This window comes from Astyanax mexicanus, chromosome 5 (assembly GCF_023375975.1).
Source record: "Astyanax mexicanus isolate ESR-SI-001 chromosome 5, AstMex3_surface, whole genome shotgun sequence".
NCBI classification, from domain to species: Eukaryota; Metazoa; Chordata; class Actinopteri; order Characiformes; family Acestrorhamphidae; genus Astyanax; species Astyanax mexicanus.
Window position 1 is genome coordinate 6,410,442 of NC_064412.1, and position 15,742 is coordinate 6,426,183.

Genomic DNA, 15,742 nt, shown 5'->3' on the forward strand with positions numbered 1-15,742 from the left:
TTAAAATTGGTCTTATATAATCTGATTTTCGGGTTTTCGTTGGCTGTAAGCCATAATCATCAACAATCAAAGAAATAAACGCTTAAAATAGATCACTCTGTGTGTAATACATCTATATAATATGAGTTTTACATTTTGAACTTAATTACTTAAATAAAGTAACTTTTTAATGATATTCCATTTTTTTTTGAGATGCATTACTATATAAACAATTAATTTAAACACCAATAAAAAACAGTAAAACAGAGGAATTAATTTGAGGCAAATTAAATGATTGACAATGCAGTCGCCTGTATCTGATGCAGATAAAACAGAAAATCTCTGTTGTTTCTTTAGTGTCAGCAAGTGACAAAAGACAATTTTTAATTTTGTTTTTTACAATCTGAGATTGGTTTTCTTGTGGGTCGTTTTGAGAACTGCAGATCTAGATCTAATTTATTTGCAGGTTTGTAGTAACAAAAAGAGTAAAAACACTGAAAAGAAGACTGTGAACACATCAGTAATAAAATGGTATTAGTTTATTGCATTTTGTGCTGACGAATCTATAAAATGGAATGGGAAATTGCCAGAAGCCATAGAGATAAAGCATTTGAAATGTAAAACTACATTTTCTTTCATTTTTTTTTTCTTCCTTTTTTGTACCATGAAACACAATAGATAATACTTATTTATCTCTTTAAAATATTGAAGTTAACACTGACACAAAAAATAAACACCTCAACACTAACCATATCTGTATGAACAGAACCCCGTCCCTCCCTAGCCCCGTGGTCCCCAATGCGTTTTTTATTCACTTTTTTATATTTTTATATATATATATATATATATATTTTTTTTTTTTAATTGTGCACACGTACACGTCTGCACACACATGCATACACACGCACCCCGCACGCACAAACAAATGAATAACACAGTGGAACAATTCTGTGATAATCGGTCTATACCAAGAAAAAGAAGTAATAAAACATCTACATACTCGTGTTATAGATCTGAAAATCTCTTTTTTTTTCGTCTACATCCATTCTCTTTCAAACATTCATACAAAATGTTTTGCGCATCTCATGAATCAAAAACAAGCTTGAAGGGCCAAAACTGTTCATGTTAGCTGTTTACAGGTCCTGTATCCTCCTCTAAACACACTGCCAATGACTTAGCTTAGCTTTAGCTTTAACTTCGTTAGCTTGGCTGATTATGTAGTTTGAAGGCTTATTCCGAATGTTCTCAAGGATTGTAATATACAGCTCTGGAAATAAAAATAACAGACCGCTTAAAAATGATGAGTTTCTTTGCTTTTATCAAATTGAAAACCTCTGGAATATAATCAAGAGGAAGATGGATGATCACAAGCCATCAAACCACCAAACTGAACTGCATGAATTTTTCAACCAGGAGTAAAGGAATAAAGTTATCCAAAAGCAGTGTGTAAGACTGGTGGAGGAGAACATGCCAAAATGCATAAAAACTGTGATTAAAAATCAGTGTTACTCCACCAAATATTGATTTCTGAAGTTTTATTTGACATCTGGGAGAAATGTCAGTCATTTATAGAATAAATTTCATTCAATTTAATGTTTGTTTTACTCAAACATATACCTATAAAAAGCAAAATCAAAGAAACTAATTTAATTTAATCTCTTAATCTCTTACATTTTTTCCAAAGCTGTATAATAATATAATTTAGTATAATTTAATTTAGAATCCAACAGTGCCAGCCAACTGTAGATTATATTATTGTAAATTACTTAGATTTACAGGTTTATTATACTTTTTACTGAAGTTTTGCTGTACTTGGTTATTACTCAGCGCTAACAGTAAATCTGCTAATTAATTGATCAAACTACACTTAGATTTAAAATAACCTTGAACAGATTTAAACTACAGTAGTTCACGAGATTATGTTTAAGATAGGCCATGAAGTCGTACAGTCTACAGATTTGAATGCCTTCAGTGAAATAAAACAGGCAAAAGTTACCCTCCTCCAGTTACTTCCACACTGAACCATCAGGAAAGATATATAGCTGCCAATTGGTGTTTTGGTTTAAGGCATACGTAGAAATCTGTGGAATTGAAGTGGTGTGACTTCATCGGATCCCCCCCAAGCTTCTTTTTCATTCATTGCAATGACTGCGTATATAACACACAAAATATATTTCCAAGTCAACTTAAATATACTTTGGTAATCGGTTCTTCTGTTGATAAATTAACTCTGTTATCATGATAACAAAAGTAAAACAGCCTCCTTTTTTATTTGGCTTAACTAACTATAATAAAAATAGATTCCTGTAACCAATGTGCACTCATTCACCCCAGCTAGCCTACGGATTTACCCAAATGAAGCGTTTGTACACGATAAATTACACCACACAGCTCGTAAAAAGAACACATAGGCAATTGAAAAGAATGAAAATAAATACTGAGAGGGAACGTAATATTGAGAACCACAAAACATTTAAATATATATTGAGTTATATCAACTTGTTCAGGATAATGTGCATGCGTTGAGTTCGACAACAAACCTGGGCCCTGGCTCTGTTACAACTGTGCTGGCTGGACGCTGCAGCATCTGGAACCTTAAAATCCAGGTAGAACGATGTTCCTCGAAGAATTGGACCAAGCTTGGGTGTTTTGTACTCTTGTTTTGTACTCAATTCCACTGCAAACTCACCTCAGAATTAAAACACCTAGAATAAATACTGTAGACTGATATCCAGAGCCCTTAGACATTTGTATATTCTCTTTCAGAACAGAACTGCGAGCTGTTGAAATGAGAACGGTTCCTCTCGGTTCCAAATGACTAATGGGAGATTGGATTCATCTCTTTGCTACATCTCAGCAGGGTTCCTCTCATAGTCCTTTGAATGACGATGGTGATGATGACGATAATAATGATGGTCAATTGGTAGATAGATATATTGATAGATAAAAGAGAACTTGAAGAGAGAAGATGCTTCGTCCAGATGCCGTCCAGTTTTAACAGAGCCAAGCCCAAAAGTGGAAGCGCTTGTTTATAGTCTTTGATCAATATTCAAATTTATACTGCAATCACATTTTTCATACAGTGCCTTGGGGAAGGAAGGGGTTTAGGAGAGCAGGTGAATGAATGGGTAGCTTGTGTTGGGTTCTGTTCAAGAGATGGGGTTGCAGGTGTGCGATTCGATTGATTGGGTGTTGGGAGGGAAGTGGGGAAAGATGATGAAGCAAGGGCAGGGGGAGTCACTACATTGATTCAGTGTCTGGTGCAAGAAATGAAACACCTTTATTTTTAACGTCAATGTCTCGTACCCTATTCTTTAGACTGGAGAGAAAGAATAAAAAAAAGAGAGTAAAATAAAGAAACACCAAATTAAAAAGATGATCCGTGTGATCCATGCCAAATGAAATATAATAAATATACTTTATAAGACCACCTCAGTATTGTACAGCAGGATAAATAAAATACTAAACCATAAAATCATGATTAGGTAGTATGGAACTGCGGAGAACCCACCACCGGTTCTGCAGAGCTAACGGCGAAACCTCGAATGCTGCAGTTGCCTCCGCACGACTGCAGTTCACGCTCTTGCCACTAGAGGAAATCTGAAATGATCCAGCATGCTCAGAGAAAATAATGGCGAGGCCATTAAGAATGTTAACGCTATAAAGTGCATTTCTATCTCAGCCACCATAGAACAGATGTGATGTACACTCCTCTAGCACACAAAGAGCGCCACGGCGAACGGCACGGCCAAGACCGGACCGTGCTCGAAGCAGACAAAGAGGAAAAGAAACGAAAAAAATAATTATGCATATGTACGTATGCACAGATATACGTACATACAGTACATACAGTACTTAGGAACGGAACATTTACCCCCCAAGAGAACGCAAGAACTAATCGTTAATATTGCACATAACCTTCGCAAAATAGAAAACAAAATTTCAATCTAAGACCACTGTTCCGCGTTTACCGAAAGCATTCTCACAATACAACAAAGGACGAGTGTACTGAAAGTCTAGCCAAGAGCCAAGAGCATAAATATATATATATACGAAAGCCAAACGACACCTTAAACCCATTCGTACCACACCGAGTGTCCTGCTAATCTAATTCACATGGACCTATGAATATTAAAAAACACAACAGGCAACCAATTCTAGCTATAGAATTGCGTCCAAAGGTTTTGTTAGGCTACGTCCGCCTACGATTCACGTTTTTAGTCGCGAGTTGCTTCGGCACCTGTTGACATGTTGACTAACTGATTGGGAGAGTCTTCTAATTGCTTTTATAGGCCAAGGGCTTTACATGTACATCTAGTTGATCAGGAGATCGCTGGTTCAAATCCTGTTCATGTAGTTTGCCATCAGCTGCCGGAGCCCAGAGAGAGCACAATTGGCCTTTCTCTCTCTCTGGGTGGGTACAGTAGATTCCCCTCATCACTCCTAGGGTGATGTTGATCAGCACAAGGCTGCATCTGTGAGCTGATGTATCAGAACCGAGTTGTTGTGCTTTCCTCTGAGCGTTAGCGCTGTGATGCTACTCGGTAATACTGCATCAGCAGCAGTTTAAAAAGAGACGATGGCTCTTGAATTTACATGTATCGGAGGAGGCGTGTGCTAGTCTTCACCCTCCTGGTGTTGGGTCATCACTAGTGAAAGGGGGAGTCCTAATTGGCCATGTAGGCTGTTCACTTTTTAATATGACCCACACTTGACTATTGTCTGAACAGTCTAAACAGTTTGCACTGTGTAATTGACGTGCTTGCACAAAAGAATAGTGCTTCACGTGAAGTTTCGGTTTCATTGTAGCTAGAAGATTTGTTTGAAAACCACACAAAATTGGTTTGAGCTCAATGTAAATAGGGCATGTTATTCAGTCATCTTGGGTTTAGTTTAATAGCTTTTTATTAATTAGAATCAATAAGTGGCTGCAACACAAGCCTTATAATATTATTGGAACAGAAGCATCACCCCCAATACTGTATTTATGAGCTCTGTTACCACACTATACCACTACTGAAACCCTCACTCACTGCTGTCATCTATTTTACTGTCTACTCTCGTCCATTTTCTCTTCTTCTCATTGTCTTTTTTCCCTTTTCCCAAATTAAAGATGAATTCAGAAGGCCTTCATTACCAGTTACAGTGTGTTTAATCAGTAAGATCCAGAGCAGCAGCTGTAGGAAACTTTATCAGTAATCAAACTCATTCTGAGGTCATTTCAGATAAGGAAAAGGGTTCATTAAAATGCATGAGAAATGGCAAGAGGTGAGAGTTTGAGATTAGAAGCAATTGTAATTCTTGTGACCAGTAAGTGAGAGCTGGCAGCCTTTGATATTTTACTTTTATACTGGACAGAAAGAAATTGCTTCTCTTCTATTCTGACATCCCTCTACAAGAGCTGAATTAAGGTTCATTTGTACTTATACATATTGTTGACTAAACGTACACTTTTAATTTTTAACATTTCATTTAAATTTTAGATAGCACAGTGATGAATCTGAATAAATAAGCTTGTTTTGGGATCATTTTCCATACAAACAGATTAACACATATGTTATAGGCTAAAACATTCCCAAAATTTCCACATTTTAGGTAATATATTGCAATATAATAGCTTTAAATGTGTCTTATTAAATGCATAAAATGCTCCAGACCTCTGGTTTCTATCATCACCATTGTGAACAATTATTTTTTCTCATTCCCAATGTAGTAATTTCCAATTATCCCAACGCAATTAGAGTAGACTCCTCTTAACTTGATGATACAATAAATATAAGAACAGCAAGTCTGTTGTCTACCCCCAGCTAACAATTTTTGGTTATTAGCTGTGACAGTAACTGCATTAAAGTTAACGTTCTTCAAATGTTCATTAATCAGGTTTTCTGGATGTTCCTAAAACCTATAGATTTTTATTTTTTAAACATTCTTTTAACGCCACTGCAACGTCACTTTTTTATGTTTTAATTTTAGTTTTGGGAATGTTGGCTATAATGTTACAGTTAACATTCGTTAAACGTTCATTAATCTATCAAGTTTTCTGGATGTTCTTCAAAAAGATTATTTTTTTAGTTTTTAAACATTCTTTTAACATCACTGCAATGTTAAAAGAATGTTTAAAAACTAAAAAAATAATCTTTTTTTGGAAATGTTACCTATTACGCTACAGTTAACATTCTTTAAACAGTCATTGATCTATCAAGTTTTCTGGATGTTCTTTAAAAGAATTCCTTTTTTTGTTTTAAAACCTTCTTTTAACGCCACTGCAATGTCACTTTTTTATGTAAAAAATTTAGTTTTGGAAATGTTACCTATAATGTTACAGTTAACATTCTTTAAACGTTCATTAATCTATCATGTTTTCTGGATGTTCTTTAAACTGCAAAAACTTTTAACGCCACTGCAATGTCACTTGTTTAAAAGGTTTTATTTTAGTTTTGGGTCAATGTTACCTATAATCTTTCTGTAAACGTTCTTTAAACGTTTTCTGGGTGTTCTTTAAACAGATTAATTTTTCGTTTTTTAAAAATTCTTTTAACGCCGCTTGTTTGAACTTTTTAATTTTAGTTTCGGGGAAAGTTACTTTCCCCACGTTCAATTAAAACATGAGTATTCACCTAGGTGAGAATTTTATATGAGAAACGTTCTAATAACGTTGTGATGCAAACCTTTATTATGTCACAAGTTTTCAGAAAGTTCCTAAAATGTTATGTCTGCAACGTTACAGGCTAACCTTACTGGAACTTTTTCAAAAAGTTGTTAAAAGTTTTTTTTTTTATGTTCTTATAACTATAACATTAGTAGTTAAGTAGTTAAGTAAATACAATAGTAGTGTAACTACAAACGTTTGGCAGACATCAGTGGTAATAAACATGCTGCCCTTGGCCTAGATAAGCTCCATCAGACGCCTGGACCTTCCTTTGCCTCTACCGTCTACATACAACACACAATAGAAACCATTGAAACGAATATTCATACACGGACCATGCAAACAGGAATCAAAAACAAAAATCATTTCGAAACTTTTGGCCGAAAAACTCAGTCTTTTCGGACCAACTCAGAGATGCCTGTTTGGGGAAAAATGTGTTCAGAAGGCTCAGACTATGCAGGCGAATCATGAGCGGAAAAAGTCTACTCATATAGTAGCGGCTCGGCGGCTTTACCGAAAAAAGCGAACGACTGCAACGGCGTGTTGGTGAAGCATGCGACGGCTCAGAACGTACACCAGACGAAAAAGCAGCCATGTCCTTGTACGCTTGTGCATTGCATGGTTCGATATTCTGTACGTCACCAGCGGAACGACACCACGGAAAGCTGCCCGGACGTTTCAGATCATCGGCTCAGCTTCGGATTCCAGACGGAGGAAATGCTGATCGCTGTTTTAGTCTTTTTTTTTTTGGTTTTTTTACGTTGCAGAAACCAAATCTGCTCTACATCTTAGATGCAATAAATCACCAGCACTGATATGTATACCTTTAAATATGTCTTTTCTTTTTTTTGTTGTTGTTCGTTCTATGTACAGACACACAATACAAACCAGTCTGTTCGTACACTAGCAGCATTCACAACTTATGAGAGGTTTTCGTAATCGTAATTTTAAAACTGAAAATACTGTAATATCTGTAGTCTATAAACTATATTTCTCCAATCATTTATATACGTATATATATTTATATATATTTATATTTATATGAATGTATATTTATATATATTTATATATATTTAATTTGACATATTAACAATAAATCTACTGCAATCTAAGTGCAACTGACTGTAACAGTTCGATTCTCTGAAAAGAAACGAAAAAAATATATAAATATATAAACTGCAGTTGAGACGACTACAGCTTCTACAGTGAGAATGAAGCGATGTAAAGCCACATGTATAAAATATATGCATACAAAAATAAATAATGCAGTGGTTACATGATTTCTCCATTTCAGCTATTGCACAGTCCTTTCAAAAATGCACTTTTTTTCCCCTCAAAATGCTCGGCTGGGATTTTCAAGCATTGGGAAAATAGATATCCCAAGGAATTTGGAGCTTTAAAGCCAGACTGACAAATGTCTACAGCCTAAAGATGAATACTTCCTCTGGTTCCTCTCCCTCCATAATTCCTAAGTACATTCAATCAACCTCCAACTAATAAATCGCTTCTTTCTAAAACCTCCAAAAACCTTTAAAACCGTGTAATCAGTCCTCTTCTCTTCTGCCGCTGCTGATTACGGTTTCCACTTGCTTATACAGACAGTATGTGGCACAAGCAACGTCTACATCGTGATGGAGTTGTGTGATCTTTTTTTTTTTAAGGGTGTTTTGGTGCTTCCCAACACAGATACTGATGCATATCATACTGTTAAATATATTTTAAATAGATCTGTCTGTAAATGTAACAAACATATACTGTATATATATGCTCTCCCTTTTGTAAAAAGGCAAAAAAAAAAATCAATGGTAGCGTCCACGCTCTCTCTCTCTCTCTCTCTCTGTCACGGATGGAACACTCACACTTACTTACACACTTACACACATACATACATGCATGCACACACTTTTACACACACACACACACACACACACACAGTTCACACATTTAATGAATCCACAGATTCATTAAATCACTTGTTGCACAGTGGCTGCCAGTGCAGGTTGAGTGCTCGTGAAGGGGGCTACAGTACAGTGCGGTTCGGTTCACTTCCAGCGAGAAGCCAAAAGCCATTCAAAATGAAGCCGACCCTGTCAAAAAAATGAAGGATATTTCTTCAACTGGAGGAGGCTTACTTCGTGAATTCAGGATTCAGGAGAAGAACACTACACGAATACTTCTTCTTAATACCTCAGAGATTGTACAGAGATTGTATTTACACTAATCCAACGGCCTACGCTTGAATTGAATCCTTTTCTCTTTTCTCTCAGCCCCTTTTTTTAATCGGTTCTTCTCTAATTACGCCGCCATTATTACCGCAGATATACGCAGCTTCGTCTTTCGCTGCCTGGCAATCGGACAGCGTGTCACAGATCTTCCCACTCTCGTTTTTTTTTTTTTTTTGGCACATGTCGTAGTTGGCAGGGAATAGCTAGCCACTTCTGACCGGGAGACACGAAAAAAGATGAGATGAGGCGAGTGAGTACGGAGGGTGACGATGAGACATGCACACAAACACAAATAAAATGACAGAACTCTGCCAAGAAAACAGAACGCAAAAACTCATTTCCCAGTGCGATCGAGGAATCCTGACGGTTTTTGCTACGGCTTCCTCCAAGCGTGTCAACTGGACGGCGAGACCAAGCGTCTCCCCTCGTGGTCGCCAGTCCCGCTCGCAACAGACAAAGCTGCTGGGAGGTCGGTCCATTCCGTGGCAGAAACGTCGCGCCACCATCTTGGTCAGTTCATCTGTCAAGAGTCTGTCTGTCTGAGAACTCGTCGCTCCATCACTCACACAGCGATGCAACTCGATGACTTGGGGATCCTCGGCGTGTCTGGCGACTGTTCTTCTGGCGAGTTCAGTTTTTAAACAAATAATCGAAGAAATGAAATACAATAGAATAAAAAAATAGTCCTAATAACAAAAAAATGAAAATAAAAAACACAAAACAGACTGTATTGTAACCCGACTGTCTTGTTTCAGCAACCTTCAAACGCATCCAGATGAGACTGGATGAGAAGAGCGGTCTACAGATGGCCATCAGATGGTCTACAGATGGTCTACAGATGGTCTATAGATGGTCTACAGATGGTCTACAGATGGTCTATAGATGGTCTATAGATGGTCTACAGATGGTCTACAGATGGTCTACAGGTCTACGAAAGTGGGGATAGATAAAAACCTCCGGAATGCAGCAGATTACTTAATGCTGCTTACATTACTGACATCAATAGTTTGCCCTTCGGAATGAACGTAGCACTGAACTCAGCCGGCGGAACCAGTTCACCACAGATACAGAACGGTTAGGAGGACATTGGGAACGTTGGGCAGCAAATGATGGAGTTCACTACCGGATTGGTAAAATAGGACTTCTTGTCTGAGGGCAGGACGAAGAAGGTGAGGGGTCGTAAAGAACTTGTGTACTTGTGGACTTGTGGACTTGTGTCTCCGGCATGGAGTGGGTTTTGGGGCGAGGGCAGGGGCTTCTGGGATATTGCTTGGGAATGGCAGGGGAGTTTTTGGGAGTTTTTTGGGAGTTTTGGGCCGGGTGTGTGAGAATGTGACGTTTGTAGGGATTCTGCAGGTTGGGGAATGAGGGAATGGGATGAAGTGATGCAGGCTGGTCTTTCAAGAGTAGATGGTGATGACCTCACGACCTCCTCCACGCACGAGGAGGACCCGATTGAGACCCTCGGTTAGGACTTCAAGGAACTCCATGTCTGGGAGAGGAAGGTTGAGTTAAAGAAAAATAAATCGAACAGATGAGCTTTAATGGCTGCTTTCCTAACCTGACACTGTGAAAGAGGAAGTCCAGTATTTCCAGTGGCCATTTAACACCTAATTTATCCAATCAGTCCTTTATTAAAGTAAGCAGGTTAGCTTCTGGTGCTTTAATTCTACATGGTGTATGAACTTTATAGAGAACATCAGCACCCAATTCTGTTTTCTCCTAACTGTGTTTTAATAACTGTGTTCTTCTGTCTTTTTCTAACTGTGTTCTTCTAACTCTGTTCTGTTAAATGTGTGTATCTGACTGTGTTCTTCTGTGTTCTGCTATGTTTTTTCTAACTGTATTCTTCTAACTTTCTCCTCCTAAATGTGTGTATCTGACCCTATTCTTCTAACTGTGTTCTTGCTGTGTTCTGTTATCTATGTTTTACTAACTGTGTTTTTCTAACTGTCCTTTTAACTGTTTTCTTCTAACTGTGTTCTCCTGAGTGCGTTCCACTACCTACGTTTTTATAACTGTGCTCAATCTATTTCCTTCTAACTGTGTTCTTCTAACTTTGTCCTAACTGTGTGTATCTGACTGTGTCCTTCTAACTGTGCTTTTCAAACTGTGTTCTTCTAACTTTGTCATAACTGTGTGTATCTAACTGTGTTCTTTTAGCTGTGCTTTTTAAACTGTGTTCTTCTAGTTTTTCTCTTCTAACTGTGTTCTTCTAACTGTTCTCTTCTAACACTGTTCTAACTTTGCTTTTCAAACTGTGTTTTTTTGTTGTTGTTCTGTCCTGTGTTCTTCTAACTTTGGTCTTTAAACTGTGTTCTTCTAACGGTTCTCTTCTAACATTGGTCTTCTAACTTTGCTCTTTTAAATTTTTGGTCCTCTAACTGTGCTCTTCAAACTGTGTTCTTCTAGCTGTTCAGTTCTAACTGTGTTTTACTGACTGCGTTGTTCTAAATCTGGTCTTCTAACTATGTTCTGAGTTTGTTTTAACATTGTTCTCCTCCTAACTGTGTTCTTCTGTCCTCTTCTAACTGGTCTAACTGTGTTCTGTCGGCTGTGTTCTCCAAACCAATATCTCTGCAGCTCTAAATACACATTTATTATTTCTAATATTATGTGGGTGTTTTACAGGTCAAACATGCACTTGCTTTTAAACATTTTTGTGATGATATCTGAGACGTTTGTCCAGCACAGTGCAGTGAGAGGATACAGTTCTCGTCACCAGTCCTGTTCTTGGGTGGTCCGGGCATGTTGAGCAGGACTAACTTGGCTTCCTGGGATTTCTTCACAATTTCACTATTGAGTCTGAGAGCAGTGTGCATGCGCCTAACGTTGAACTGGTTTCTGAACAGTGAAAGATAAGAGAACGGGTATATTAGAGAGTATAAACTGTGTGACATTTTTAAATGCATTTTTAGAACAAAATAAAACATATGTATTTCTCTAAAAACAGAAATATACTATATAGAAACTGAATGTGTATAAAGCTCAAAGTCAAATAAATACTTACAGATTCTCCCACTCTCTGCAGCGTGGCAAACACAGAAATGCAAGTGTAAAAAAAACATATAATTGGGACAGTTATCTTATATCATCAGGACATATCTTGGATTGAACTGTTAGATTGTATTAATTTAAAAATATTAAAAGGACACTTTTATGCACTTTTATCTAGCGCTTTTGGTAAATTGGTGATGGTGGGCTATCTGAAATGTGCTTTTCTTATTTTCTTATTTTCTGGTAATAACAATAAAAAGCTTTATAGCTATTGTTACTTTTTAGGAAGCCAAAATATGTTATTATATTTGAACACATAACAATATGTCCTCTTCCAATTTTTTTTTTTAAGTATCCTCAAGTGCAGTAGCAAAGACCATTAAAAATTTGATGATAAAACTGGCACTCATCAGAACTGCCCCAGATAAGAGCACCTAAATGCTTATTCACAGAGTATTTTGGTTTGTTTAACACTTTTAAGTTACTACATGATTTCTTACGTGTTGCTTCATAGTCTGGATCACTTCAATATTCATATATTCAATATTCAATATTCAAAAATACATTGGTACTGTATTAGACTGTAGCTTTAGGGTTGATCGGCTAGGAGCCAAATTATTGCATGTATTAAATTGTACTTGAAATAATAAATGAATTACTGACGGTAATTTATTGCATGTATTGAATTGTATTATATTGTAGTGAAAAAAAAAAAAAAACTGATGCTATTTTTTTTTACCTGCATGCAAATATGATCTTTAAAACAGAGCAACTGTATGTCCAGCAGATGGAGTTGTAGCTCTGAGACAGACATTTCTCAAAAGCTGAGGCCATTTTCTGAGCAGTGAGTATACAGTAGATGCACCTGCTGGTCGGACACTGATCTGTGATTTTATTGGTGCACTCACGGCTTCATGTTGAAGAGATCCTTGATGGCCTCAGGTGTGGTGGCTCCAAGAGGCTTGGCCTGCTCTCCGTCACACTTGGCCTCGGTCCAGGTCATCTGGACGACAGTGCTGGGGGTCTCGGCCTCGGCGGCCGGGGACTGGGGGGTGGCGGGGGTGGGAGGATTGGTGCTCTTGTCGTGGATGAGCTGTTCCTGTGGGGGTGGGGAGACAGTGGCACACTGAGAGGCAGGGCAGGGCACAACATGTACATGGACAGCGTGAGGGCAGAGGAGCAGGAGGAGGAGGAAGAGAGAGAGAGCTGTTATGTCTGAGGAAGAAGACAGAAAGATCTGCCAGGACTGAAGACGAGAAGAAGAGCGAAGCGAGAGATACGAGCGAGAAAGAGCAATATACTAGTGCATCTCAAAAAAAAAAAATAGAATATCATTAAGAAAGTGACTTTATTTCAGTAATTCAGTTCAAAATGTGAAACTCAAAATGTGAATAATGTGATTTTAAGCATTTATTTCTTTTATTGTTGATGATTATGGCTTACAGCCAATGACCCAAACCCAAAAATCAGTGTCTCAGAAAATTTGAATTTTATTTAAAAGACCAATTGGTACTTTTTGGCAGTGTGGGCAGTGTGCCAAGTCCTGCTGGAAAATGAAATCCGCATCTCTATAAAAGGTTCTAAACAATGAAAGGATTGTAATCGCTGTTTCTGCTTTTCATATGATGCATTTTTGCACAAATATAGGGACAATTTGTAGAGAAATTAAGTGCAGAAGAAAGTTAAGGGTGGCTAGATGGGTAGCTTGCTAGCATGCTAACCAACCACGCCGATACACGCCCATCAGAGACACGAGTTGGTGGGGCACATGTGGCAAATTCAAATTTTATATGTAAACCAGAGCTGTCAACGATAAAGCGTTAACGCACGTGATTACAGTAACACGTTAATATTTTTTTACGCAATTGTTTACGCCACCAAGTTTGACTCCAACTTCCGCCGAAATCTGCCCCACCCCCGCCCAACGCGTGGATTTTTTTTCTGGAGCGATTCGCTTGTGCTGAGAGCATGATCTGGTCTCGATCAAATATAATTATTTTAAATTTAGCAAAACCCACCGATTAGGCGCAGTTTAATCTGATATATTAGCCAGATTATATACTGCTATGAACAAACGCTGTCTCTGCAGCTCCATGCTGTTAACACACTGAGCGCAGTATGTGCAGCGTTCACTGCTCACAGCCAAGACACTCCGTGTTGAGCACTCTGTGTTAAAGCAGCGTCACTCTGCACAGTTAAACACGCTGTAACACAGAATCTTCTCACTATATTTACTTTCCTGCTACCGTGCCAGACAGCTCTGACCAATCAGAGAAGAGGATCTGCTTGCGTGATTTATTGGTGCATATTTTGGTGAGTTTAGGTTTATGCTTGTGTAAAACCAAACCAAACAGAGGGAGAAAATATCCAAATAAACAAGCTCATCAACTGATCCGGACCATAGAACCAACTACAGGTATGAAAATGAACTTTTATAATCAGCAAATTAAGATCTAATTCAAAAATCTTTACAACCAAGCAGAGATATATACAATAAAGTACTAGTATTTTAATTGACACCACTAACATGAATATAATACATAATACCACTACATAAATATTATTATATTACATTCATTCTTTTATTAACATCTAAATATCCACTATAAAAACTTGCATCTTAAACAACAAGTGTGATTAATCACAGTTAAACACAGAATATTGTTTCATTGATTGACACCTCTAATGTAAATACATGAAATTCTGTTATCCATTATATATTCCATTATTTTCTATATTCATATGATTTAATGTGTGGATGTACTAGGCAGGTGCACTTTCTAGCCACTGCAAGCAGAACTTAAACAAGCCTTAAAAAAGCCTTAAAATGATTTACCTCCTCCTCTGGTTTCTCCTCTTTGCTGCTGGCCGCTGGTTCTTCAGTTACACTCAGCTGGGTGTTGACTGCTGCTGGGTTCTTCCGACGAATCGAGCCACGGGAACTATCAGTAATGCTCTGGATCTGAAAGAGGAAGGTTTAGCTTTTCAGTTTTACAAGATTTATGAGAAATATTCCCACACTTCCCACACAGTCCCAGTCCATCAGCTCCCCTTCCCACCTGACTCTCTGCTCCAACACACTCAGTGCAGTGTTTATCTAATCGTCCTGCATATCAAACACAGCATCAGATAAGATATGTTAGAGCAGGGACATCTTCAGACAGAGCACTGCAAACTCCTTACAGGAAAGATCAGCCGTGGGCTGCAGGCTGGAGTAGAGGAGTAGAGGAGCGGACTCCTGCTGATTTGCAAATCCTACACACTACAGTAGCTAAATTATGTTGTTGTTGTTTTGCTTCATTTAAGTCTTGCTGTAGGCAGTGATGATTCTACCACTGGTGCACTACTCCAGAGGAAAATAAAATGTGGGAAAGTCAATTCATTTAACTCGGGTGGATGGCTGCAGCTGTTGGAAATGTGTGTGTGTGTGTGTGTGTGTAAGCTTGCCTCACGCTCGCGCTCGGTCTTAGTGAGGTTGATCTGTTTGAGGATCTGAGAGCGCTGCTCCATCACTAGAGTCTTCTCATAGGTGTAGGCTGAGATATCACTGTCTTGCTGTAAAGAGAAGAGAAGATAAAATAAGAGAAGAGAAGAGAGGATAAGGGAAGAGAAGAGGAGAAAAGAGAAGAGATGAGAAGATTAATATAAAAAGAGTAAAAAATAAGGGATGAAAAAAGAAGAAAAGAAAAGGAATGAGAAAAGAAGAGATAAGATGAGAAGAGAAGAGAGGAGAACAGAAGAGAGGAAAAGACAAGAGAAGAGGTGAGAAAAGGAGAGAAGAGAAATGATGAGATTAGATGAGAAGAAAAAGTAAAAATGTGGAAGAGAAGAGAGGTGAAGAAAAGAGAAGAGAAGAGATGAGGCAAGATGAGATGAGAGGAGAAGGGATGAG

General features: G+C 38.0%; 2 protein-coding genes across 5 annotated transcripts in view; one reads left to right on the forward strand and one right to left on the reverse strand.

The window, feature by feature from the left end:
* Positions 1 to 15,742, forward strand: part of pltp (phospholipid transfer protein) — a 188,243-nt gene that overhangs the window by 53,184 nt on the left and 119,317 nt on the right. The window lies entirely within an intron of this gene.
* Positions 501 to 15,742, reverse strand: part of slc12a5a (solute carrier family 12 member 5a) — a 297,781-nt gene continuing 282,539 nt past the window's right edge. For all 3 annotated transcript variants that reach the window (XM_022675607.2, XM_022675608.2, XM_022675609.2), the window contains 6 exons: positions 15,298 to 15,405; positions 14,687 to 14,812; positions 12,759 to 12,949; positions 11,864 to 11,878; positions 11,564 to 11,697; positions 501 to 10,345 (listed from right to left, as the gene is read on the reverse strand). In XM_022675607.2, coding sequence (XP_022531328.1) covers positions 10,254 to 10,345; positions 11,564 to 11,697; positions 11,864 to 11,878; positions 12,759 to 12,949; positions 14,687 to 14,812; positions 15,298 to 15,405 — 666 coding nt within the window. In that variant the 3' untranslated portion in view covers positions 501 to 10,253. The remainder of the gene's footprint in view (positions 10,346 to 11,563; positions 11,698 to 11,863; positions 11,879 to 12,758; positions 12,950 to 14,686; positions 14,813 to 15,297; positions 15,406 to 15,742) is intronic.